The sequence below is a fragment of the Dunckerocampus dactyliophorus genome, chromosome 6 (genome assembly GCF_027744805.1).
Source record: "Dunckerocampus dactyliophorus isolate RoL2022-P2 chromosome 6, RoL_Ddac_1.1, whole genome shotgun sequence".
In the NCBI taxonomy this organism is placed as follows: Eukaryota; Metazoa; Chordata; class Actinopteri; order Syngnathiformes; family Syngnathidae; genus Dunckerocampus; species Dunckerocampus dactyliophorus.
The window spans coordinates 12,083,105-12,110,183 of NC_072824.1; the positions used below are offsets into that span (position 1 = coordinate 12,083,105).

General features: G+C 40.5%; 1 protein-coding gene across 3 annotated transcripts in view; it reads right to left on the bottom strand.

The window, feature by feature from the left end:
* The window catches only part of LOC129182515 (phospholipid phosphatase-related protein type 5-like), a 71,309-nt gene that overhangs the window by 18,289 nt on the left and 25,941 nt on the right, over positions 1–27,079 (bottom strand). For 2 of the 3 annotated variants that reach the window (XM_054778754.1, XM_054778755.1), the window contains exon 3: positions 16,241–16,429. In XM_054778754.1, the coding sequence (XP_054634729.1) occupies positions 16,241–16,429 (189 nt within the window). Of the gene's footprint in view, positions 1–16,240; positions 20,246–27,079 lie in introns of those variants that run through there. The other variant, XM_054778756.1, reaches the window with a different exon arrangement.

Below are 27,079 nucleotides of genomic sequence, written 5' to 3' on the forward strand. Positions count from 1 at the left end.
GGCCCTGTCTTGTGTCCCTGCAGTAATGCCACAGCTTGTGCCATTACAGTTGAGCAATGTGTTGTAAACAGGGACTAAAAGAAGTGTAAAGGTGACTATAAGGGTGGTATTTCATGTCTACGGGGCTCTAATAATGGTACAAATCACATTTAGAAAGTCATAAACATGTTTTCTATGCTTGAACTACAAAAAAATCAATTAATATTGAATCCTACTTGGTGGAAATTCACTTATGGAACCAATTAACCGCGATAAACGAGGGACGACTGTACTGGTAAATGCGACGTATGCTAAAGCGACTTATCGTCTGGTAAATATGGTATCTAACGGTGGACTCTTGCACAGTACCGTATGTATTCTTTAGCCAAGTCACAAAATAAAATAAAAAATGCTTACACGGTATGTAGTGGTTGTGTTTATAGCACATTTCCCCAAGGGGTTGAGTCATAAACAAATATTATGTTCCCCATTAGATTTCCAATTACTGTAATGAGTGCCTTTACAATGAATATTCACGCTATCCATGAGCTAATGAGTTCCACACACATCAAGTCGTAGAACAACATGTGTCTCATAAAACAGGTTCAACACAGGAACAAGTCATGCAGAGGTAACTGGCCATTTGATGTAACAACAATATAGTAAAAAGCAACAGTCTCCAGGGCGAGTGTAGAAGTGTGTAATCTTTTGCAGATGTGTTTTGAAATGCTCCCATCATCACTTCCATCTCGGGGCTTTGTGTGACCCCACTAAATGACACCACTCATGGTGAAATATATATCTGTCATGGCGGTAAATGCATTATCTACGTGATTGTGGGTATATAATGCAGGTTATAGTGGTGGCTCGTTGCTCCAAAATTGTATGTAGCTCTTTTTTGTGAAATGAAACCTTTTATGAAAGGCCTTTATATCCTATGATACTGCATGCGTGGACATTACAATCCCAATGCATTGTAGCCCAGTACACACACAGACACACAGATGCAGACAGCCTTCTCACACACCAACGATGGTAACCATGACAATTTAGCTACAGCTCCATTATCATCACCCACATCCTCCTCATCCATCTCCTGTCTCGCCCTGCTTTTAGTCACTATGCCTGGGCAGCTTTCCAGAGTCTTTGTGAGGAAGAAGAACTAGGCTACCGGAAAAAGCGAATGTAATTATTTTACTGTTTATTTCTGTTTCTCTTTGTTTTGTTTTTTAAACTCCTCCCCACTCTCAGAATAAGAGGAAGATTAGCTCCATATGAAACATGACCCCATTCCTCTTCGCCTCGGTTCCTCTTCTCCTTTGCTTCCTATAAGATGGGTCTGTTTTCATCAAGGATTTTGTGTTGGTCCCCGTGTGGGAACAGCTAATCTTGCAGTACTAGGAGAGAATTGAAGGATTAGGGCCTCTCATGTATGGGCTGAAATGTTTCTTACAGACCATCAAGAGCTGGTCAGGCGTATCGTCAAGGGGCAACATGGCCGCCTGTCTGCATCGCTTTGCGTGATTAGCAGTGACAGGATGAAGCCATGATTATCCCTCATTATCCCACTGGTCTTTTTTTATTCACCGCTCCATCATATAGACAAAACTGCTGACACCATGATCTGCATTATCTGTTCCATAGACAGATTACAGTGTTAACCCCCCCCCTGGTGGAGCTCTGAGGTACTGTGTTTGACTGTGTAGCAAAATAAGAGCAAGACAAAAACATCTATCTTTATATAGTCATCATGGATAACTTTGAATTATTATATAGACAATCTAGCAGGCTACATTACACGAAATGTCTTAATTAGGGGTGTAACCTTATTTAAATTGCCAGTTGGGAAATCAATCAAGGCCTTAAACTTTTCTAGGAACTGGAGTCTCAGTGTATTGGAAGTGTGTTGTCCAAAATTTAGCTTGATGCTGCAATTTGTCAGTTTGAAAGTGCTTTTAGTAAGCCCTACTGGGAACACTCACTTTTGTGTGTCTGTAGCTTTAATGCTAATAAGCTGTATTGATCCACGCGTGTCTCTGACAGTGTGTTTTCGTACACTGACTCGGTTATCGTAGATGCTGAAGAGCGTATCTAACAAACTCACCGAGTGCACAGACAAAGCATCCATGCATTGGTGCATTGGTGGTTCTCTTAGGGTTGGGACACTATAAACAGATTCTGTCCAGGGATACTTCAATCATCTTTATCATGTGTGCGTGGCTGGTTTAAATGTCCACAAAAATGCACACAGAACAATGAATAACTCTCTATTTGTCTCCTTTTTCTGCCTTTCATGCACTGCACAGAGTGCTGATGAGGCGTTGAAGCGCACTTTAAATACTGTTTAGTATTTAAAGTAAAATGACACCGTAATGTTATACTGTTATATGTAATGACCTGAGATTTCCGGTGGGTTGACAAGGTCATTATGAGTGCAATGATACCTCGTGATTGGCTCCTCCTCACTGACTCGCAAGTGGCACAGTATTAAAACATGTAGTAGTAGTTCTGAAGTAAAGGAGATGTCACAAGATTAGAATTTAGCCATAAATTAGCCGCACGGCTGTATAAGCCGCGGGGTTCGAAGTTCAGAGTATACTTATAAGACGGAATTTAGGGTAACTAATATTTTTGAAAAACCGTGATTGAGTCAAGCCACAAAATTTGAACCGCAAAGTGGTGAGGGACAACTTGGACGATTGAATTTACATGATTTCTTATCGGAAAAACTTAATTCGGTTTGTACGTTTCGGTTTTCGCCTGACCTTTTGGAATGGAATAATGACAAAAATCAAGGTTCCTCTGTGCACTGACGCTGTACTTGTCCGATGTAATAGATGCAATACATCAGATACAACAACATAACACTGAGTGGGACAGGAGGACGAGCATCACTATGTGAGCGACAGTGCAATCACAGACGTCTTTATACATCTTTTGTACAGAAATCCAAAAGAATACGTGACCTCATCTTTCCTACACCGTCCCGAGAAAGAAGGCATCATGGGAAGTGATCTTCTTAACAATCCGTTGGCACAAATAAGCGGGATGAGATTCAGTACAAGACACCAATCATGTCTCCCCCTCTGTAGTCCTTCCAACTCTCTACTGCCTGTCACATTGGGCTCCATTATTCATGAAAGATTGTCTCCAGGCTAACAACATGCAAACTTCTGGACAATTTGCATACGAGCATATGATTTCTGTGTGTGTGTGTGTGTGTGTGTTAACATTGGCAGCGTGTGGCAAAACTGATGACAACTGCAATCAACAGAAGGATGTCATAGCCGAGGATGATGGCTGTAATGTCACATTTATGTGAATGTATAGGTCTCTTGACAGCTCAGACTCCAAAAACAATAGAAAGTAAAATAGACAAGTGAATGGCGAATAATGAAAACCGCAAAAGCCAACATTTTCTGAATTGCAAAAATTAACATACAGTAACAATCCGGTAGACAATCAGTGTGACGGGGGCTCTAATCATGCAGGGGGGCTACACTATAGCACGGACACATTATTTTGTCCATGAGAGCAATGTCTACAGGGGGAGATTTTTCATATTATTACTTCCAACATCTGACACTTTTTTCCAGCAAGTCTCTGTCACACTTTGCATCTCACCAGGTCGTGTGTGTGCGTGTGCGACGGGAAGAAGAGGCTCTGACTCGCTTGGAGAGAAGTTATTTGGTGTAACCTGATGGCTTATATTTATAAATCTCAATACCCCAAATACTGTATGACATGACCTGGAATTTTTTTGACTTTTTTTTTCTAAGGAAAAAAACACCATCATATAATCGGGTCAATACGGCATGTGATCTGGTGTCACCATGGTGATAAGATGCGATCATCCCTATTGGAAGTACAGTACATTGTACAGTACAACGTCCAAAAAGCAGTTGGGGCTGTACACTTGCTAACTTAAACTTTATTGTAATCTTCAGCAGCAAGTACAACATCATCACACACATTGGCCCTGCTCACTATCTGTTATGTGTCTCAGTTAAACCATTCCCCCTGCAACCTGTGTTAAAGGGATACCTTGGATTTTTTGACATGTTGTATGACATCCCCATCAGCATTGTAGTCCAATAACAGCGACTTACCCCCCACTTGGTCTCCTAAGTCCAGTTCTGGTCAGATTTCTGTGATGAAGAATGTAGTTCCGCTTAGTCGCTGGGGACAATTAAGTCAAGAGTTTGGCTTCTCAAAATGATATGAGTTCAAAAGATTAAAGCATTTGCATCATGAAAATGCCTTAAAAAAAACTCAAACCTCACAAAACGCTCAACGTTATATCTGCGCACTGTGGCCTGTGCGTTCATGTGTATGTGACGAAGACATCAGCATTTTCTTCCACTGTGGAACACATACGTAACCAGGATGACCGTGGCGCTCCGTCGCGGAAGTACTGTAGATGAGAGCATCTTCATCACATACACATGAACACACAGGCAACAGTGCGGCAAGCGTTTTGTGAGGTCTGATTTTTTTTTTTGAGAAGGCATTTTTGTGATGCAAATGTATTCATCTTTTGAACACATTGTTTTGAGAAGCCAAACTCTTTTTACTTAATTGTCCCCAGCAACTAAGCGGAACTACGTTCTTCCTCACAGAAATCTGACCAGAACTGGACTTGAACTGGGGGGGGGGGGGGGTATGTCGCTGTTATTGGACTTTGATGCTGACGGGGATGTCATACAACTTCATGTCAAAAAATCCGAACTATCCCTTTACCTAAGGAACATTACAATGCTACTATAACAGATGTTACCTTCGTACTTTGGCACAACATCTGTCTTGAATTAAATAGTGTTTCTCTGTAGTGTTTATTCTGTTTCAATAGTGTTTCTTTTTTATCAAAGTTCTGGCATGTGCAACTTTTTTGGCAGCCGTCCTAAAGAAAAAAAAAAAGTAGATTCCTCTGACACTCAGAAATTTGCAGTGCACTGGAATGCCTCGTCAGCGCACAGCTCAGTGCTTGAAAGAAGGAAGGAAACAGATACATGTTGTTCATCGTTCTGTGTGCATTGTATGAACAAATAAACCACACACACACACACACACACACTGATAAAGATGATTAAAGGATTCCCTAGACATCTGTCCCATCTCTAAAGAACTACTATCCATTATTCACGGAGGCTGAGTCACCAACGCGTGGATACTTTGTTTCGGCACGCGACTAGTCTGTGAGGCTCACTGTTTGGCCGTACGATAACAGAGACAGTGTGTCAAAACCACAACATATTTGTGCAAATCATTTTTCTCAAAGTCTTTATCCTATAAAAAGTGGGCCGTACAAAAAACAAGGTTCCAATGTGTACAGTAAGTTAATATAAGACTTTCTTTCAAGGTTCATTATGTTCAAGGTCAAGAGATTTATGCATGCAAACCAACAGGTGGTGCCAAACGACTTCTCCCCAAGCGAATCAGAGTTTTTCTTCCTGTCATGCACACACACCAGTGACATTGAAAGACACAGCCGTGAGCATCAAAGTGATCCGCTGGGAAAAAAGTATCCACCAGTTGTTGCCTCATTGATATTAAAAACACGTTATAAGAAAAGATTCACATTCTCTTTCTCGGTCTTTGATTTTAGCTTTAAAAATATTTTCCCAAAAACGGGTCTTGGAAAAAGAGGGGGCATCTTATATTTGGGTCAATATGATACTTGCCTGTAAATAAAGCTTCTATAACGACAATATACTCACTCTGAATTTGTATTTCTATTATTTCCAAATCCGAACAAACCCAGAGGTTTCACTATATATGCAAATTCGCACCACTGAGTGTTGTATCCGATGCAGCCACCGACCCGCTTCAACTCTCCGCACCAAGGTTGGCTCATGCAGAAAATACAAAACCATCCAAGCACAATGACGCATTGTTTACGTCCAGCTTGGTTGAGAAGATATGACAGCACAATTTTTCATGCATCCACAATTCTTACGAAATAAAACCTGGCATGTCTGGATGATATGGTTTTCCGCCATGATTTGCCCCAATCTCTGTCATGGAGCTGCATTATGCATGATGGCTCTAGTGGAGCTTTAGCAGACAGCAGCAAATAAACTCTCACTCGTCTCTATCTGCTTTATGCATACGCTTTTCCTGATTTGATCTCTTCTCCTTCATGTGTTCCTCCATCCTTCTATAGAGTTGTGATTGCAGCTGCAGCATCTCTAAAGGTGCCCTCTTTTAGCCTTGCTATGCAATTTGAGAGGCTTATATTTAGCAGCATTAGCACAGAACTCTCACGGGTAAAAGTATTTAGCATTCTGTATATGCCCCACATTCAGTACTAATTGTGCAGAAATAAACTTCAATTCTTGAATGTCATTCATCTACAGCATCATATCCTCTTGCTTGTGCTTAAAAAGTGTGCGGCGCAGTGGGAGTACGCCAGCAATTACCATTTCATCCGGGGTTGGTCAAAGGTTAACAGCGTCAATTGACTGGCGGACTGAAGCGCGCAATTAGCATAAATCGCAGACCATTGCATGCATGCTGTGCTCGTGGAAGATACAAAAATCAACCACAAACGATTCTAATAGCACGTAAACAGCCTCTTCAGCTAGCATAGCCTGATACTGTAGTTCACATTGACCATGAAAATATCATATGCATGCAAGCAGTGTGTTGTGGCTAAGCACTTCAGATGTGAGTATGCTTTTGTTTTTCAACAATAACTTATGATATTTGTATGATTTTTACAAAAAGCGTTGCAGTGAAATATTACATATTTAGTTTACTTCATCAACTAATTATATAACAGTGAAAAAATGCGGTATCACCATTTTTACACAAGAATTTAATAGGATTTTGTCCAAAAAATGCACTCTAAAATGTCATACCTGTATTTCTTTATCATACTTGAAAATGTTTATTACATCACCTCATTTTATAGTGTGCCCCGCCAACAATTCTCGCAAGAATTGAGTAGGATTTTGTACGAAAAGAAATAGACTGAAACATTACATATTTTTTGGCATGCCTGAGTGTTTTATCAACAAGTTTCATAATTGAAAAATTTTAAAATATGCCCTTCCATTTTTCAAAATCATTTCATAGTTTTGTACAAACAAACAATGCATTGAAATTTGACATATATTTTATTTGGGCATACTTGAAGGGGTTTTAGCTTTATAATTTAGGTTAGCTTCATAATTAAAAAAGGTAGTATGCCGTACCGCCATTTTTACCCAATAATTTAGTAGGATATGGTACAGAAATCAATGCACTCAAATATTATTCATAATATATTTATACTTTGAAAAAATGTCCTACCACCATACGTATATATGTGTGTGTGTATGTATATGTGTGTGTGTGTGTGTATATATATATATATTCCATCAAAATCTTAAGACTAGTTGAAAAATGGATCTTAATGAGGTTTTAAGAAGAGCTACAATATGCAAAACCAAGAAGGGGGAGTAAGACAAAAAGCATTTTGAAAAAGTAATTTATTGAAAACAACAATTAAACTGAAATAGGCTGTTTATCAGCTGATCAAAAGTTTAAGACCACTGGCTATAAAAGCCAAAATCTGCTCAAAATTGTCATTTTCTGTCAGGCATTCACACTGTCATGCCCTCCTGATGGCTAAAGCTAAGAAGTTTTCTCTTTTTGAATGTGGTCGGATTGTCAAGCTGCATAAGCAAGGCCTCTCGCAGCGTGCCATTGCTGCTGAGGTTGGGCGCAGTAAGACAGTCATTCTACATTTTTTGAAAGATCCTGAGCATTATGGAACAAAAAAATCAAGTGGTAGACCCAAAAAAATCACACCTGCGGTGAGCCGGAGGATCTGATTGGCTGTCCATCAATACACAGGGCGGTCTTCCACCCAAATTATGGGCCCTTACTGGTGCCGACGGCATCTGCGGGAAAAGGGTTTAAAAAACAAAAAAGCAATTCAAAGACCTCGTCTCCTTCAACGCCACAAAACTGCCTGTTTAGACTTTGCCAGGGAGCACAAACATGGGACATTGAAAGGTGGAAAAAAGTTTTATTCTCTGATGAGGAAAAAATGTAACCTTGACGGTCCAGATGGCTTCCAACGTTACTGGCATGACAAGGAGATCCCACCTGAGATGTTTTCTACCCAGCACAGGGGAGGGGGCTCCATCATGGTCTGGGGGGCTTTTTCATTCAGTGGAGCACTGGAGCTTCAGGTGGTGCAGGGTCGTCAAACGGCTGCTTACGTGCAGATGTTGCAGCGGGCATCCCTCATGACTGAGGGTCCTCGTCTGTGTGGTAACAGCTGGGTTTTTCAACAGGACAACGCTGCAGTTCACAATGCTCGCTTGACCAAGGACTTCTTCAGGGAGATCCATTTGGGGATGGATGACAAGGGAAGTTTATAAACACGGCCATCAGTTCCAGACAGTTGATGCCCTTCGTGAAGCCATCTTCACCACTTGGAGCAATGATCCCACTAGCCTCCTGGAAACACGCATCAAGCATGTCCAAACGCATTTTTGTGATTAACAAGAACAGTGGAGCTACTCATTACTGAGTCCTACTGAGAACATTTTTTGTTCTGGTTTGGAGAGTTTTTTTTGTTATTTTTTGAGCGATGGTTTTTTGATCAGCTGATAAACAGCCTATTTCTGTTTAATTGTTCTTTTCAATAAATTACTTTTTCAAAATGCTTTTTGTCTCAGTCCCCCTTCTTGCTTTTGCATATTGTAGCTCTTCTTAAAACCTCATTAAGATCAAAATGTGCAAAATGCAAATTCCAGAAATTTTTCAACTGGTCTTAAGATTTTGATCAGGAGTGTGTATGTACAGTATATGTATAAGCTCCATATATATTTATATATATATATATATATATATATATAAAGTCTGTATGTACAGTATATGTATAAGCTCCATATACTGTACATACACACTCCTGATCAAAATCTTAAGACCATATACAGTATATCCATGTATATATATATATATATTGTTCTGAGAAGCATTGCGCTTTATGGAAGATAAATACAAGGACTTACATGACACACTTTCACACAAACTGAGGGGATGTGCGTCGACATGCACCCACACACTCACCTTCACTGATGCACTGAAAGTTGCAGCATTATTTCCAAGTACCAGACAAGTGCCTCTATTTGCCTCTTTCTCTTGCTTACTTCCTCTCGCTTTGTGCTTCTCTCTGTGCCTCATATACCAACACATGAGTAGCTGACTCTTACAACGTCAGTTCAGTTCTTATGTAGAACAAAACCATTGAGAAGACAAAGCATCATTCATCATTCATCAAAGCTCTCTGGTTCCTGTTTCAACATGTGACTTTTTGACTCTTTTTAAAATTCTGTGATTTTGGGGGGGGCGGCCTAAAATGGATAATAAAGGCATACTCACAGTTTTGATTTATGAACTCGACAACACAATGGGACCATAGCTTGGAGTCTTACAAAGACAATCATCAATCAAATTTGACAATCATATTACCAAATCATGTGTTTCATGTGTTTCAAAGGTGTGCCATTTGGAGACCCTTGGTTCCACTGGGTCAGAATTGTCACTGGATACAAACACAGCTCCATGGCTTCCTGACACTGTATCTTGTCTTTAAAGTCTGTTATGCCATTATTGTAAAATTAATATGGAAAAAACAAAAAGGCTTCAACGGCCCAATGTGGACTCACCGTTGATGCACATTTGTTTTTCGTTTCTACATTACACCGGAGTTCCTTGCGTTTATGACAAAAGCACAACCATCAACTAGTAAATTGGTGTTTTGACATTGTCATTGGCTCCTCACTGCGTAAGTCATCAAGATTTGATGGAACTGGCCGGAGCATGTTAAGAGGTGCTGGTACTTTTTGATGCACAGACGTTCACTGGCTAGTGAGTCTCGGCAGACAAAGTAAACAGTTGTCTATTGGGTCAAGTGAGGTGCCAATCATCAAATGTTTAATAGGTCAGCATTTTTAGGAAGCATTGTGTGGCTAATGCATACCGCCTAAGTTACGGCCGATGGTATGAGGAAAATATGCGCATCTGACGAAAATTGTGAAAGTCTGCATCAGTGGTCACTATGTCTTTATGGATGTAAGCCTTGGTGTGGACTGCTTTTTACATTTACTGAACCATGCGGTGGCTGGCACTCGTAACTTTCTCTGGCCTCATGGTTGGTTATGTTGCAGGCGTACTCAATAAAAAACAAAAACAAATACATGTGGTGTAACTGTGTTAGTTAACAAAGAACTGCAGAGTCAACCGGTGCCGACGTCACGACAGGGGCGACGGAGCTGTCTTCCGCATGGGAGTTGCGAGCAAGACGTTACGAACACAGTGTATTAACACGACAAGACTGAGTCACCAGTGCGTGAGATTCTTTGCAATTTCGTGGAATGATACGCGGGCAAGGTGATTAGTTTGTTAGGTGCAATGTTTGGTTGTACGATAACTGAGACAGTGTGTAAACATAGCGTTAAGTATATTTTAATCAGATGTGTCGCTACACAGTTTTAACACCTCATGCGGGGAAATACAGAGAATCAGTCAAAAAAAACTGCCAATTGTGACAATGTGTACAGTCATGCCAATGCTTTTGCCCATGACTGTATAAATTAAGCTGATTTGGTTGTATTCCATACAGCCATGACTGTACATTAACACCACTCTGACAGTGTCATTCAAAACTCAAAAAGCATGACTAAAAGGCACAGCTGTTGTATTGGAGTACATTTGTGCAGGTGTAGCTATGTAAGTACCACCACTTACAGCTGTTGGCAAGGAGGAATTACTCATGCAGTCTGTAAGTCTAATATGCTGCAACATGTTTCTGTTTAGTGTCAACTAAATAGAGCCCTATTTAACTATCTAAGTGTTACTTCTGAGTCTTAAAGATGATTTAAGTCATTTGATATTTGTGTGGGATGGCCTCTGTTTAAAAACACCCACAGAGATTGGCTTTGAGTAAAAACACAGTTCAGTCAAATATTTGATTCTCATCAAGCACAGCATACAATTTATTGGCAATAACGGCAGCATTTGCACTCCATATAGTTGTATGGGAGAGCTCACTTGTGTATTTCAAACTCTCATGATGACATTGGTTGGTGTCAGTGGAAGAACACGTCCTTTGCTATTCCTGCATAAAAGCAAAGCCTGAGTCAGATTGGAGTGAAAAGTGAACCACCCGCCACCCGTCCCACCCCCATTCAGACAGAGGCGTGTAGGATGGGGTGCTTTCCTGAAGCAAGAGTGAACACAGATGCTCTGACTTTCAAAAAAAATCCCCACTCCAGGCAAAATGATACCACTTCGCTCCCACTCTGCCACCTCACATAGTCTCATGCCTGCAGCCCCCATCTAATCAACTGCAAGCTCAGCTCACGTGCCATCAACCTGCCGTGGGTGTGTTAGAAATTCATTTCAGGGGCTATCCACACGGAAATGTCTTCAGGTCAAAACAGCAAAATATTTTATTGTTTCAGCCTCTCATCCACACGGAGTGTGCATTCTGGGTGACCTGAAAAGGGCTACCACAGTGGGAAAATCTGAAAACATCCGCAAAGTCACTACAATTTAAGAACGATGAGTTCGCCGTCAGGTGACCAGAAGGGAGCTTTGACGACAAGCCGACATAATATATGAATATTTCGAGTGTCATGACTCACTCCAGTCAACATTCACCTGGTATTTTCTTGTCTTATACTCCCAAAATGATGCACATGCAATTCCACTTTGTCATAAGTCTAGACCAGCCTTGGAAAGTGGAATACGATGGACTTATGTGCGTGTGTTCTTTCTTCTATGGTTTCAGTGTGTCACGTGGTTCCATCCGCGTACCTGTTCACAGCGCCACACGTAGGTTTATCTGTTACATCATTTATCTGTTCCTGTCTGGATGCAACTATTTACTAATCCCACACAGTGTGGATCCGACTTTTTTCAACCTGCCAAAAAAAAACCAAGAATGTTCCCGTGTGGACAGGCCCTCAGTGAAGCCTAAACTACCATTCAAAACGTAAACAAAAAGCTTGCATGACAACGCAAATAGCAAATAGCAAATAGGTAAACGATATTACACTTTGTTAATCACAACAGCTCTACTGTACCTTTTTAATGTGACAACTTCAATGCAGATATTATAAATGAGAACTCAACACACACACGCACACACACTGTTAAGGGAGACGATGCTCTGCTTCACATTATCACAGTACTTTTTGGAATTCATGTTTCCTCTCAATGAACCGCAGCTCCCCAGTGCGTGCAGCACTCATGCAGCCCCAGACCATGACGTGACCACCACAATGCTTGACTGGAGGCAAAACACAATTATCTTGATACTCACTTGTGTTTCCAGCGATTTAGACAATAATCGATGAGTCACTTTCTTTGTACAGTGCAACCTCGGTTAGCATCATTAATCCACTCCAGAAGGTGCGACTCAAACCGAAACATGCTGACGTACTGTAACCCAATCATGTTTTCCCATAAGAAATAATGTAAATCCAATTAATCCGTTCCAGAAAGCCAAAAATGTTAACACAAAACACGGTTTCATAGTTTTACTTTATTAATAAATAATAATTAATTAATAATTTAATACAATTTCTATTTGCAGAAAACAATTTGAAATTAATGTAAACGCATATAAATGACAAACGGAACAAATGAACATTTCACGTCACTTTTACCTTCATCGAAAACTCGATGGTTGACGAGGACTATGAGGCAGCGGCAACAGATGAGCAGAGATTCACACGGAAACCACTTTTGTGTTTTGCAATGAGTTATTTCTCAAATTTAATAGTGTTTCTTATCTTTATCAAAGTGCCAGCAACTGCAACTTGCAGTCCACCATTGTGGGTTATTTTGCAGCCGTGATCAATAAATTTTTTTTAAAAAAGCAGGGAGTTCTGGTGAAGCTGTATGAGTTAGCAATGAAATATAGAGCCAACCGCTGCTGATGTCATAGATGGGCAACGAAGCTGGGGGACAACGACTTCGGGTTCCGGTTTGATTTTATGATAAAAATATGTTCCGAACACAGTTAGACTGACGCAGTGTATTAATAACTTCACAAGATGTGCACCATGTTATATGGTAACCAGGAAATTTTATAAAGCTTTTTTAAAATTTTTATCACAAAACGTCTGTCTGAACCTTCAGCTTGCTAACAAAATGGCAACCGGAACCAGAAGTCAGCTACATCGCCTATCTATGATGTCATCAGCGGTTGACTCACAAAAATGTTAACACAAAACACGTTTTTATAGCTTTATAATTCTAGTCTTACATGCATAAAATCATTCTAAAGGCGTACACATTACAAATGAAAGGGATAAATGAATATTTAAGGTTACTTTTACCTTCATTGAAGACATGACCGTTCCCAAAGATACAATGTGGCCGCGAGACACCATCAGACCACCACAGACACCATCTTTGTGTTTTGTCATGAGTTATTTCTTGAATTCAACAGTGTTAATAGGAGGCAAGATGGCTCTCCCAACCTGAAGGTTGCATGTTCGATCCTCCGTCTTCCTCTGCTCATGTCAAAGTATCCTATACTGAACCCCCGGTTTCTCCTGGTGCTGTGTTATCAGTAGGTCAATGTGCTCGCAGTGTCAAAGCGCTTTAAGTGCCTTGGAGGTGGAAACGTGCTTTACAAGTGAAAGACAATTTGCCATTTCTCACCTTAACTTTCTTTGGCTTTCTTTGGTTTATTGAGGTGAGAAACTGTTAAGGATTTTCTTACCAATGTATGTACATGCTCTACCTGTATATGCTATTATCTGAAGTTGATCAAACATTCACTGTGACTTTTTGTTTATTCTGTAAAATTGGAGAGGTGCTGTGAAGTGGACTGAGAAAAAGCAGTTGAGTTGACCCAGGTGCCCCCCTCCACCTGGGTTGTGAGATAGGACCAAGGTCGACCCCCGTCCATGGGCTCGGGGAGGACATGGGCCATATAAAGGTCATGGGGCACATTCCACAGGCGTGAGAAGATGGCTTCTTTCTCTGCCAGTCCACTTGTTGAGCTGATCGTGACTGATATTGTACCTTAACTCACTACAGCCATTTCTGTGGTACCGCCCATCTATGACAATAAAAGAAGCGCGAGGAGAGTGGCCCGTCAGAGACTGTTGCAGTGTGGCACGGACGCTCTCTCCTCAAATCTTGTTTTCTGTGTCATTTTGTTAGTTCCTTGGTGGTTGGGGGCAAGTTCTCCTGACAGAAACACTGTTGAGTTCAAGAAATAACTCATAGCAAAACAGGAAGGTGGTGTCCGTGCGGTGTCTCACTGCCACATCATGTCTTTGGGAATGGTCACGTCATGAATCACATCTTCAATGAAGGTCAAAGGAACCTCCAATGTTTAGTCAACCCTTTCATTCGTCATTTAAATGTATTTGGATGCGTTTCTAATTGTATTCCACATGTAAAACTCTAATTGTAAAACTCTAAAAACGTGTTTTGTGTCAAAATTTTTGGCTTTCTGGCGCGGATGAATTGGATTTACATTATTTATGTGAAAAAAGAATTTGGTCAGCATCCGTTTCGGTTAGAGTTGGACCTTCTGGAACGTATTAAGGACGCTAACCAAGGTGTCACTGTATGTGTAGACTTATATAGTGTTATGAGGGGTGTACTCACTTTTGTGAGATACTGTATCTATCTATCTAGGGTTGAGGTCATGGCTCTTCTATCCAGTTCTCCCATACCAAGTGTGCCTTTATACCTTTAAGCCAAGGGTGTCCAAACTTTTTTCAGTGAGGGCCACATGAGATGTGAAAAAAGAAAGGCAGGAAGGGCCACTTTGATAAGAAGAACAAGAAAAAAAATGCATCTTGCTTTGTGATATTGATGAAAAAGCGCATTATTAGTATCAACTTCACTTAGGTCTTTTTTCATTTTTGCTTTTGCTTTTGTTTTTTGTTTTTTTTAATTTTGCAAATAGTTCAACTTTATTTTTAAATCTTCATCAATTTTGTTCTCATAATATGACTTTATTGCCATAAGATTATAAGTTTTTTGCCAACCTAATTTTCCAACTATTACAACTTTGTTTTGTTTCTCATATTAAAGACACCTTTTTTCTTTGATATTTCAACTCTATGCTACTAAAATGACATTATTTTTCCTCACAATTATGAGCTGAATCTTGTAAAATTGTGACCTTTTTTTCATGGTTAGAAAACAACATTTTTTTCGCTCTCCTCATAAAATTGCAGCTGTTTTTTTTTTTCAATTTCTGTTGTTCGTTTTGTTCAACAATATTTCCAGAAGGTACCGTGAGCCGCAACCGGGGTCCCCTGGAAGCACTTTGGACACCCCTGCTTGAAGTCAAACTCATATATATTTCCAACATACCTTTCAGGGGTATGTAAGGCTACTCGGATTAATGAATGAATGAATGAATGAATGAATGAATGAATGCAAGAGTCTGTCCCAAGACTTTTTGCCTTCACAGTGCAAATGGCAATGGTGTACTTTACCCAGTACAGAGCCTCATGAAATGAGCTGGCTCACTGGTGTGTGATTATGGGCATCTGTTTGAATGAGAGAGTGTGTGTGAGTGTGTGTGTGTGTGTGTGTGTGTGTGTGTTTGTGTTTGTGCGTGCATGACATGCTCTATGTTGTATAGAGGCAACCGTGTTGCATGCCACTTTACTGTAGGACATCAAAGAGACAACAAGCCCAGAGGGACAAGGCCGACATGGAGACGCAGCTTTGATGAGGACGTGAAGCTGTTGCATTATTTAATAATAATATGCGGAGTCAAGAAAGTGTAACTACGCTTCTGATTGAGTATTGACTGTAAAATGTGTATGTTTATCTGGTAAAAAAAAAAATCCACAAATTGACACCATGAACTGACAAGTGGGTTCAAACCTGAGGCACTGATAGGCGTGACCTAGAAATTGCAATTCTGTAAGGACGGCTCAATATTCATCATCAAGTGTTAGTAAAGTCACCGTGAAAGCAGAGCAAATAAACCAATGCTTAATCTGGTTGAACAGACACTGTAGCACCGCAGCACACCGTGGAAGACAAATTTAGTGCTGGTTGCCATGGTTATGACAGGGAACGCGTGCATGCACAAACAGAGAAGCGAGACCACGAGGACGCACACCTACACAGTTCGCTCCTCTTTCAAACCACAAGCGACCATGTGCATGAGGGTAGAACACCTACTTGTGCCTGTTTGCGCGTGTGTTTGTCGCACACATTTTACCAGATCCATGGAAGTGTGTCATTTTTCTGATTAACACCAACTCACCGTCACAGTGGGGATGGCAGTAACGAGGGAATAGACGAGGACAGGCGGTGCCTTGCTGTAGTCCTCTGGTCCCGGGTATGGCTTGGAGTAGGCTTTGTCGAAGCAGAAGAAGCCCTGGATGTGCACGGGGAAGGTGTCCGTGTACTCAAAGTAGTACGCCAACAAAACGGTGCCTGCCATGATGACCAGCTGGAAATAAAACATAGTGGTCCCAGCTTTAGGGGTCGGATCCACACAAAAAGTGAAGGAGACAAGTTGAAATTCCCTTTACAGAAGAATATGATGAAATCCTGCGTGATGTGTAAAATGAGTCAAGTGTGCATGGGAGGCTAGTGAGGAGAGGGAGGGTGGGAGACGAGAGGGAGGGTGGAAGTTGGTGATGGAGGACGGTAGGAGACAAATCAGGAGGAAGACATATCGACAAGGGGAGAAAAGCAATGATAAAAGCTACAGAGCAAGAGATAGAGCCCCTAAGCAGTGAGAGCAGGCAGAAAAACACACCACTGAAAGAACACTTTTTGGAGGAGGATAGGAGGAAGAGGAGGAGGATGCACAGATGGCGTGAATTAGAGCAGAGCGCTTAAAAGAAGACCAAGGAAGACGCTAACAAAAATCCCACTTGAGCAGAGCAAATGCTAAATTACACGCTTGCATGACCTTTTGTGTAACCCAAGTGATCATACATACCACACTGGAATTCTGCTGTTGAATAAAACACCAGCTATACATTTTGCAAAGCAAGCCACAAAACATAAAATGTGACCTTTTTAGCATAGCCATACAGCACAAAATCAGGACAGAATAACGAGGCGAACATAGCACAGACACTATTCTGCACGAGTGAGGCAGATGTGCTAGATATTGATTTACACTCCAATTTTCAGCACAATTTTATACACAGATCCTCGTGAAGTTTATGAATGTAAATACAGTATTTGTCTGGCTGCTTGAGAGGCCTCGAACAGACAGCTCAAAATTCAATGGAAAATTCACAAAAGTTAGCTCGACATACAAGAATATGTTTATGGAACAACGAATGGGACGTAAGGTACGGTGGCTGGGAAGTGCAAAACACTTAAACTATGAAACACTTTACCATTTCAGAAAACATATAAAAAAAGAAACAAATTACAATCACACAAACTGGAAAGGGAATATTCCACAGCCTTGATTGACATGAACGGAGGACAATAACGTTCCATACCGATGAGGATCACAGAGGGTCTTTGCTTGGTCGGATGGAAATCTCAACATTGCACTACTAAGTCTGATACCTGGAGAGAATTTAGTTAAAGTCTGGTCCGTTTCTTTATAACACCTACACGGAAATCAAAAGTCTTTGCTACTTCCTTTTTCTGTTTGAGGGAGTGTGGATCATGTCTGTATATTTCGTATATGTTCGTTTATATGTCCGTATTGTGGTGTGCTGTGTACTGCGATACTGCCCTCTCCTGTGCTCTTTTTGCAGTACACCCTGCACACCAACACGAGGAGATGATTGGCAACACCTGGGGCTGATCACCTGTGCTGCTTTTAAGATGCAAGCTCCCCAGACGATGTTGCCAGATCGTTGACTTCTACTCCTCGACCCAGGCTCCTCTGCTACCACTTCATGCTACTAGCTACTCGTAACACTTGCCTAGCCTTTTGCTGTTTTTCCCCTGCCTGGACACTCCAGCAGCGTAAGCATCCTGCTAGCCTTTTTCCTGCCTGATTACTCGGCAGCGCCTTCTGTTACTTGATCTACTCTTTTGGTAGCACCTTTTGTTGTATTGCCTTTTCCCGTCTGCCATCCGGGTCCCCCTTAGTTATTAGATCCTTGTTTGTACTTTTGCCTGCGTTGTACCTTTTTCTCCTTTTGAGTTTTTGGAATAAACACTTCTTCCAAGCTCACGTCGTCTCACGCATCTTGGGTTCCAACCTGCGGCTCACTTTGTTCCTTGACACGTATATTTCGGTCATGCGCGGGTATTGTTGACTTTTGAAGAAGGTGATAAAATTCATATATTCAGTGTTCTTTACTCTCTTCCTTGGTATACCTCCAGAGGGAATATGTCAACGTGATGTATATTTATTGAGGATCATTGCTGCGAAAAAGCTATCGTTAAATGTTGGCTCAAAATAGACACCCCCTCTGTAGCTCTTTTGCAGCAGTTAAACATATAAGAACAATGGAACTTATGACTTTTGTCTACAACAATACAAGGGGAAAAAATATTGGAAAGATGGGACAGACACAGTATATACAATCTGTGGACAGTGACAGTGTAAGATAAGATGTGACTCTGTGCATAACCTCTTTTATTTATTTATATTATTATTATTATATTCTTTTTCCCTTTTCTCCTTTCACTTTGTCCTAAAATATGGGGAAAAAAACACAAGTAAAAAAATAATAATGGTTTTACGATGGCCATGTTTGCATGTATTTCAGGCTTCTTCAGCGCACTTTCCTTTTAATGATGCAAATCAGGATTACATTAACATAATAAATAGGCAACAGGATTGCCATTTAAGTTACTATAACGTGAGTGTTTGTCCTGATTTACTACTGAATTATTCTGAGAAATTCAAAGCCTCCATCAAGTCTATCAGCTGGCCTAATTCATTATGCAGATGAAGAGACTGATGTACTTGTCACACGAGTCAGGCTTAATATGGAAGTGAGATGGAGAACTGATTCACACCTAATTATATTCTGCATGCTTGTTTTTTATTAAGGAGTATTCGGGGCATAGTTGTATTTTTTACAAAAATAAAGTTTCAATTGTGAGAATAAACTTACACTTGCAATACAATGATGGATGTTGAGTTACTTGAGTATAAGCGTAACAAAAAATGATTTGCTTTGTCACCTCAACACCATCATCAATAGGAACACTGTAATGTGATTGTACAAATGTTGCTTGTTCCTGAGAGAGAACTACCACATGGAAATCACCCCTTTGTTGGCTTTGCTGAATGTTTTTAACCAAGATATTGTCAATATACAGTGGAACATCGGTTTTAGACTTAAATTATTGCCACAAATATGTTTTCGTACACTATCTCGGTTGTTGTATAGCCAAACAGGGCACCTAACAAACAAGTTGAGTGCCCAAACATGGATTGGTGCCTCTGTGAAGAATGGATAATGGTTCTTTTAGAGTTGGGACACGACAGGTTACGGCCAGGGAATCCTTTAATCATCTTTATTATGTGTGTGTAGGTGGTTTACTCATTCATAGAACACACAGAGAACGAGGAACCACTCTGTATCCGTGTCTTCCTTCCTCCTTTGAAGCACTGCACCATGCGCTGATGTTGGTGTTGAAGTGCACTGCGCATTTCTGAGTGTTATAAAGTCGCAAGTGGCAGAACTTTGACATAGAAGGTGAGAAATACTAATGAAATCAAGAAAGAAGTCGCAGCAATGTACGAAGGTACCGTCTGCTGCAAGACGATTGTAATGTAAAGGTTCCTTGGTTAACACCAAGAGTGCAGCTCTGATCGCATCCCCTCTTAAGTCTGTAACGTACAAAATCATCTGATGATAAATGTTCATTGGTCATATTTATGTATAGTACAGTCGTCCCTCGTTATCGCGGTTAATTGGCTCCAGACCCGACTGTCATAAGTGATTTTTTGCGAAATATGATTCAGTATTAACAAACTGAATATATTCGTAAGACCATAAATAGACCTCGAAATACAATTTTTACCATCATCAGAGCCCTCTAAACATGAAGTAACACCCCTTTACTATCTCTTTACTATGTAATGTCTAAGTAACGTCTTATTCATACCCAAGACGTCTTATTTCCTATGATGTCAACTATATTGGTAAAACAAGTGGAAAAGTGAATATAGGAATGTTATTTCATGTCTTTAATAATGCTTAAAATATATTTTGAAAGTTTAAACAGGTTTTCTATGCTGCAACTATGAAATATTTCATTAATAATGAGGAATCCTACCTACGCGGAAATTCACTTATCACGGTGGGGTCTGTAGCCAATTAACCGCGATAAATGAGGGACAACTGTACATTATTTCTTATGCAAACACTTGATTCGGTTTTCTCTCCGTTGGGCATCTCTGTGTGGAGTTTGCATGTTCTCCCCGTGCGTGCGTGGGTTTTCTCCGGGTACTCCGGTTTCCTCCCACATTATAAAAACATGCATGTTAAGTTAATTGGCGACTCTAAATTGTCCATAGGTATGAATGTGAGTGTGAATGGTTGTTTGTCTATATGTGCCCTGCGATTGGCTGGCGACCAGTCCAGGGTGTACCCCAATTCTCGCCTGAAGTCAGCTGGGATAGGCTCCAGCATACCAGCAACCCCAGTGAGGACAAGCGGCATAGAATAGATGATTCAGTTTTCGTACTGTATGTTTCGGTTTTCGCCTGTATTTAATCATATTAAATACATGGCAGGTCTCTGGAAAAAGACAGCGGCTACGGTCTGAGAGTCACAGCCTCACAAGTTGAAACTTTGTTCTTGGAAGATGACTATTTTCTCTGGAAAAATAAATCATCTTATTGATATCTTTGTATCTTAAGTTTTGCATGGTTTTGCATTGTTATAGTTTGACTGCATGCCATCATGACAAGCTGCATCCAGGTGGTAATCAAATTTGTGTGCATTGGGAGACAGTAAGTTATGGCGGAAAATGGATTCATATACGCTGCATGCCAAAGTATACGTGTGGGGAACTTATTATTAGTATTGTTAGTATTATTATTATTATTATAACTACATGTAATTGACTTATACTACGACGGTGTATTAGTAAATTTGTAAAAGTCGTAAATTCACGAGAATAAAGTGGTAAATGTATGTACATTAACGAGAATAAAGTGGAGATTTTACAATGAACTCTTAATATTACAAGAATAAAATGAAACTTGTAATATTACCAGAATAAACTGGTAAATTTATGAGAAAAAGTTGTATATTTACCAGAAAAAAAATCAGTTTGTGCTCAACTGCTCTGTTTTGCTGCCACATTATAAATAAAAGCTTGCCTGAAGCAAGAAGATAGTTTCCTTCCTTCAAGTAGTTAGTCGCCGTACCAAGAGAAAATAGAGCTGTGCTCTATTTTCCCTCCGACACTTGACGTGAATCTTACGGCTGTAATCTTACTACTTTTTTCTTGTAAATTTACGACTTTATTCTCGTATTATTACAACTTTATTCTTGTAAATTTATCACTTTATTCTCAAAATCTCAATTTTGTGGCCATGTGGCCCTAATACTCTTATACAAAACAACAGTGGAAAGCATGTACTTAATTGCTGTTCCACGAAAATATCTGTTTCAAATCTGTTTTTTCCGACATTTTACTGATACAAAAAAGCACGAAACAATTTTCTTACAAATTTTCTTAAGCAATTAATAAAAAAAACAGCTGCAGGATTTGTCTGTTGTATAGCATCATGTCTTCAAATAAATCTCTGATGGCCAAAATTTGTACAAGCACAAAAACTGTCCAGGCAGGTCCAACTATAACATCCATCCATTTTCTATACCGCTTCTCCTCTTTAGGGTCGCAACTTAGCCAATCGCAACAACCATTCACACTCACATTCATACCTATGGACAATTTAGAGTCACCATTTAACCTAACATGCATGTTTTTGGATGTGGGAGGAAACCGGAAACCGGAAAACCCACGCACGGGGAGAACATGCAAACTCCACACAGTAATGCCCAAGGGAGACTCGAACCCAGGTCTTCCCGATCTCCAGGCTGTTACTGTGTTGGCCAACATGCTAACCACTAGACCACCGTGCAGCCCCCATACATAGGTGATCTGCGGTTGCTATGGGAAATGCTATTCTCTATATTAGAGAATGAAGCCTGTGACCATGATGTAGAATTTTCTTCGACATCCTTGTTGCTTAAAACAAGGATGGACACAAAGCCACACACGTACATGTGCACACATTCTGGCAAATCCTACAAACACCCACGGCTTCTAGTTTATATATAGGCCAATAATATCAAGCAGCTCGTTCCACAGTCTTCCATGTTTGTCGCCTTCAACATGAGTTTGGTTTGTGTTGGTTGTGTGGGAGTATACGTGTGTGTGTGTGCGTGCGTGTATGTGTGTGAGAGGTTTTGCAGTGTGAGCATGTCTGTCAGCATGTGGGTGCATTCCTGCCTCTGAGGAGGAACTCTGACACACACACACACACACACACACACAAGCACACACAGACGGCCGTTGAACGATTCTCATCATCCACCCATCGCTCCCTTCTCATTGAACTATAGAAGGCGCCATGGCGGAAGAGCGAGGGATGGAAGGTCTGGAAGAGTAGGAGGCTGGGTTGACTATCATCCTGCAGTGTTTAAACAAGACGGCCTTCCTCGGGGAGGTTTTGCATGTCATTTAGGATTTAGTGTTACATTTCATAAGCATAAGAACTGACTGATCTAATTGACTATGCTGTCAGTTAACGAGCTCATACAAATTCACCTCCATAAGGACGAACAACTTCCTCTTTGTCTTTGGAGCCTTCTCTTAATATTCACAAATGTCATGTTAATGATTTCAAATTTGCGTTGTGACTCATACCCTGCCGAAGTCACCTTGGCCTTTAAATTTGCATAAAATAAACAGACAATAGACAAGGCAGCTACTGACTAACTGCAGTCAGGTCAAGTAGGGTCAAGATGGGCTGACAGATGAGGCCACGTTGCGACATCTCTGCAGTGTATCTTTGGCCCCACGCTTCAACCAGCTGTCCTCAAGGTGTCAAAGGAAATGGCAAAGGTGTTACTTCATGTAAATACCTTGAGTTCACACAGAACACCTGCTCACTGTTGAACGCTATCACAAGTACCATTTAAACCAAAGCAATATCTCACGACAAAGGCCCTCAGTAGAATGCAAACCTCGCCAAGGTGGAAAGACGAACACAAACAATTCAGAGCTAACAAATCTGTGAGTTCACTTGAAACAATTTAACTCACATTGTTACATGTCTAAAAGTGAAAGTGGATTAAGAAATCATCCAAGATTCAGCATTACTTTATTTTCATAACATGGCATTACCACAATTTTCCTGACATCGCGTCATTCATGTTATTCATGTTATGCAAGGTGGCGGTTATCATTAAGTGGCGAGAGAAGCGACCACGTTAATTATGCAACATGTCCATGTTCGTGGCCACCCGTAAATTTTACTCATTTATTAGAGTGAATGAGAGTTTGCATCCTGGGTAGTGGGTTTGTTCAGCTCAGGTTCATTTAGACCACAGGTGTCAAACTCAAGGCCCGGGGGCCGGATTTGGCCCGCCATGTCATTTTATGTGGCCCGTGAAAGCCTTGAAATAATGCATGTCAAAAGGACACTTATTTTAATATTTTAAGTAAAAACAAAATTAATCTTACTAACAAAAACAACTTAAAAAATATTTTTTTAAAATCAAAAAGTCAATCTTTCTTGCTAAATGTATTTGTTGTCAATATTGACAGAAAACTTTATATTTTTTTGCTGTCAAATCCAATTTAAAATGACTATTTTTTTTTATTAATGAAAAATTTATCTAATAATTAACTAACGACATTCTAAAATAGAATTATAAAAAGTGGCCCTCTGAGGACAACCATAACTGTGATGTGGCCCACGTTGAAAACGAGTTTGACGCCCCTGATTTAGACTAATAGGTGCCAAAAACTTTGTACATTCACAATTTTATTCCCATTTGCACAAAAATGTAAGTGGTTCTTGCGAGACACAATGATTCTGCTTACTTATTAAGGACAGGACGTGACATGGAAGCAGGTGATAATTGGAGACATGTTACTTCTGAAACTTGACAACTCTTTATACCGAACAACTTAAATTTAGTAATGATTTGGAGCGCATGAAAAAGTGGAAAGCAAACTGTAGCTCTCTTTGAGAGCTCTCTTTGCACAGCAACACAATGAACACAGCAGCAACAGCACCAGTGTTGTAATAGTTGTAAAGCGCAAACTGCTCAGCCAGTATTAATCCATCCATCCATGGGGGTATGCTGGAGCCTATCCCAGCTGACTTCGGGCGACAGGCGGGATGCACCCTGGACTGGTCGAGTGTTAATACAGTGACAAGTTAATTGTAAACAACAACATGGCAAGTGAAACATGCATGCATTTCACCAACAGCTGAGTGGTCAAACCAATATTTTAAAGTGCATGCAGAGGTAGATAAAGCTGCTCGATGCTGACCACCATGATACTTGTAATGCAGATACTGCCATCTTATGAAGTGAATAAAAAGTTCATTAGGAGGTTGCCTACAACCATAGCTGTTCATGGCAATGTTTTTTGACTTGGTGCTAATTAGAGACCCTGCTGTTTTTTTGTTTTGTAGGCCATGAACCCGGCAACTGTCAGCGGTTAATTGAATAGAGGTATTAATTGGAGCGATTACCGTAATACAGGACAAGAGTTCAACATTAAGCATTATGTACAGAGGTACCTCATGTTTTCTCCTTTATTACGGTTTCAAAACAAATTCCAGTGGTGTAAATTAAATGTTTCAGATCATCAAACTAATTTAAATATTAGTAAATGACAACACAACTGAACACAAAATGCAGTTTTTAAATGTAACTTTTTTATTATTAAAGGGGAGAAAAAAATCCAAACCTACATGGCCCTGTGTGGAAAAAGTGATTGCTCCCCCTGTTAAAACATAACTTAACTGAGATTGAGTTCTATCAGTCTGGAAAAGATTAGCCATTTCTAAGGCTTTGGGACTCCAGAGAACCACAGTGAGAGCCATTATCCACAAATGGCGAAAACATGGGACAGTGGTGAACCTACCCAGGAGTGGCCGGCCAACCAAAATGACCCCAAGAGCGCAGCGACGACTCATCCAAGAGGTCAAAAAAGACCCCACAACAACATCCAAAGAACTGCAGGCCTAACTTGCCTCAGTTAAGGTTAGTGTTCATGACTTCACCATAAGAAAGACACTGGCCTGCATGGCAGAGTTCCAAGACGAAAACCACTGCTGAACAAAAAGAACATTAAGGCTCGTCTCAATTTTGCCAGAAAGCATCTTAATGATCCCCAAGACCTTTGGGATAATACTCTGTGGTCTGACGAGACATAAGTTGAGCTTTTTGGAAGGTGTGTGTCCCATTATATCTGGCGTAAAGTTAATGCCGCATTTCAGAAAGAGAATATCATCCCAACATTAAAATATGGTGGTGGTAGTGTGATGGTCTGGGGTTGTTTTGCTGCTTCAGGACCTGAAAGACCTGCTGTGATAAATGGAACCATGAATTCCGCTGTCTACCAAAAAATCCTGAAGGAGAATGTCCGTTGGTGACCTCCAGCTGAATCCAACTTGGGTTCTGCAGCAGGACAATGATCCAAAACACACCAGCAAGTCCACTTCTGAATGGCTGAGGAAAAACAAAATGAAGACTTTGGAGTGGCCTAGTCCTGACCTGAATCCTATTGAGATGCTGTGGCATGACCTTAAAAAGGCGCTTCATGCTGGAAAACCCTCCAATGTTGCTGAATTACAACAATTCTGCAAAGATGAGTGTGCCAAAATTCCTCCACAGCTCAGTAAGAGACTCATTGCAAGTTGTCGCAAACACTTGATTGCAGTTGTTGCTGCTAAGAGTGGCCCTACCAGTTATTAGGTTTAGGGGGCAATCACTTTTTCACACAGGGCCATGTAGGTTTAAAAACTTTCATTTAAAAACTGCGTTTTATGCTCTGTTGTGTTGTAACTGACTAACATTTTAAACTTGTTTGATCTGAAACATTTAAGGGTGACAAACATGCAAAAAAATAAGAAACCAGGAAGGGCAAACACTTTTTCACACCATTGTACATAAGGTATTAGCCAAAAAATGAGGGAGTGATCGATGTCTAATTAAAAATATTTTGTTGTTTTAAACCTGCAACTTCAATTGTAAAAAGTAAAATTTGTCATTTCAAATGATTCTACGTGAGCAAGTTCGAGGAGTGAGGGCAGTGAAAGTGGTTCAGAAGATCTTGTTAGACGGAAGAACTCGTGATTTGTTGGTCATATCAAAGACTTTCACATCCAGTTCTCACTCACTCAGTCTCATATGAGACTACTCCAGGGTTTAACCTCATCGGAAGTCAGACAACACGTAAGTCCAAAAATGTGCACAGCCCAAGTCCGACACTCAACAAAAGTGATTTCTCTCAACTCTTGCTCATATATTCACAGATATTCCATCTAAATAAGTCATACAAGACGCTCTTTCTTGAAATGAGAACTGCACACAATCTACACAAGACAAAAACTGCTTGCAAATGTTAACGCAATTAACAGAACTAGAGCAAAAATTATTTGTCAACTTTAAAGTAGCTGTGGAGCTGATGAAATAAAGCTGATTAAAGAGGATGACCTCCCTCTGACTGGCTTAGTAAACTAAAAGGATTTACCAGACCATGCAATTAAGCCTTAATGAACATACCTCTCAACTTCAAATGCAAGCAAATCAAAGAGACTGCTGTGACAGGGAAAAGAGGTAAATCCTTCTTAAAAGACCTTCAACCACAAACGTGGAAGCTAAAATGTGGTAATAATAACATGTTATGGGACCTCTTGGGATGAAAAGTGTGAGCTTGCAAAGTGCTGCATGTCCTCTCCCTGGAGCCAGATGGCCAAAGAGTCAACTGACAAGTCAAACATGTTCACAGAGGGTGAGAATATGTATGTGGGTGCTGTCATCTCAGCAGTAGAAGGCACCCTGCTGAGAGAAAACACACCACATAGTTCAGATGGTGGTGGACACCACGATAAAGCTACGTTTTAATGCCTGATGTGGTTTTCAAGGAGAGCAAACAACAACACAGAAGAGTCCCGTAG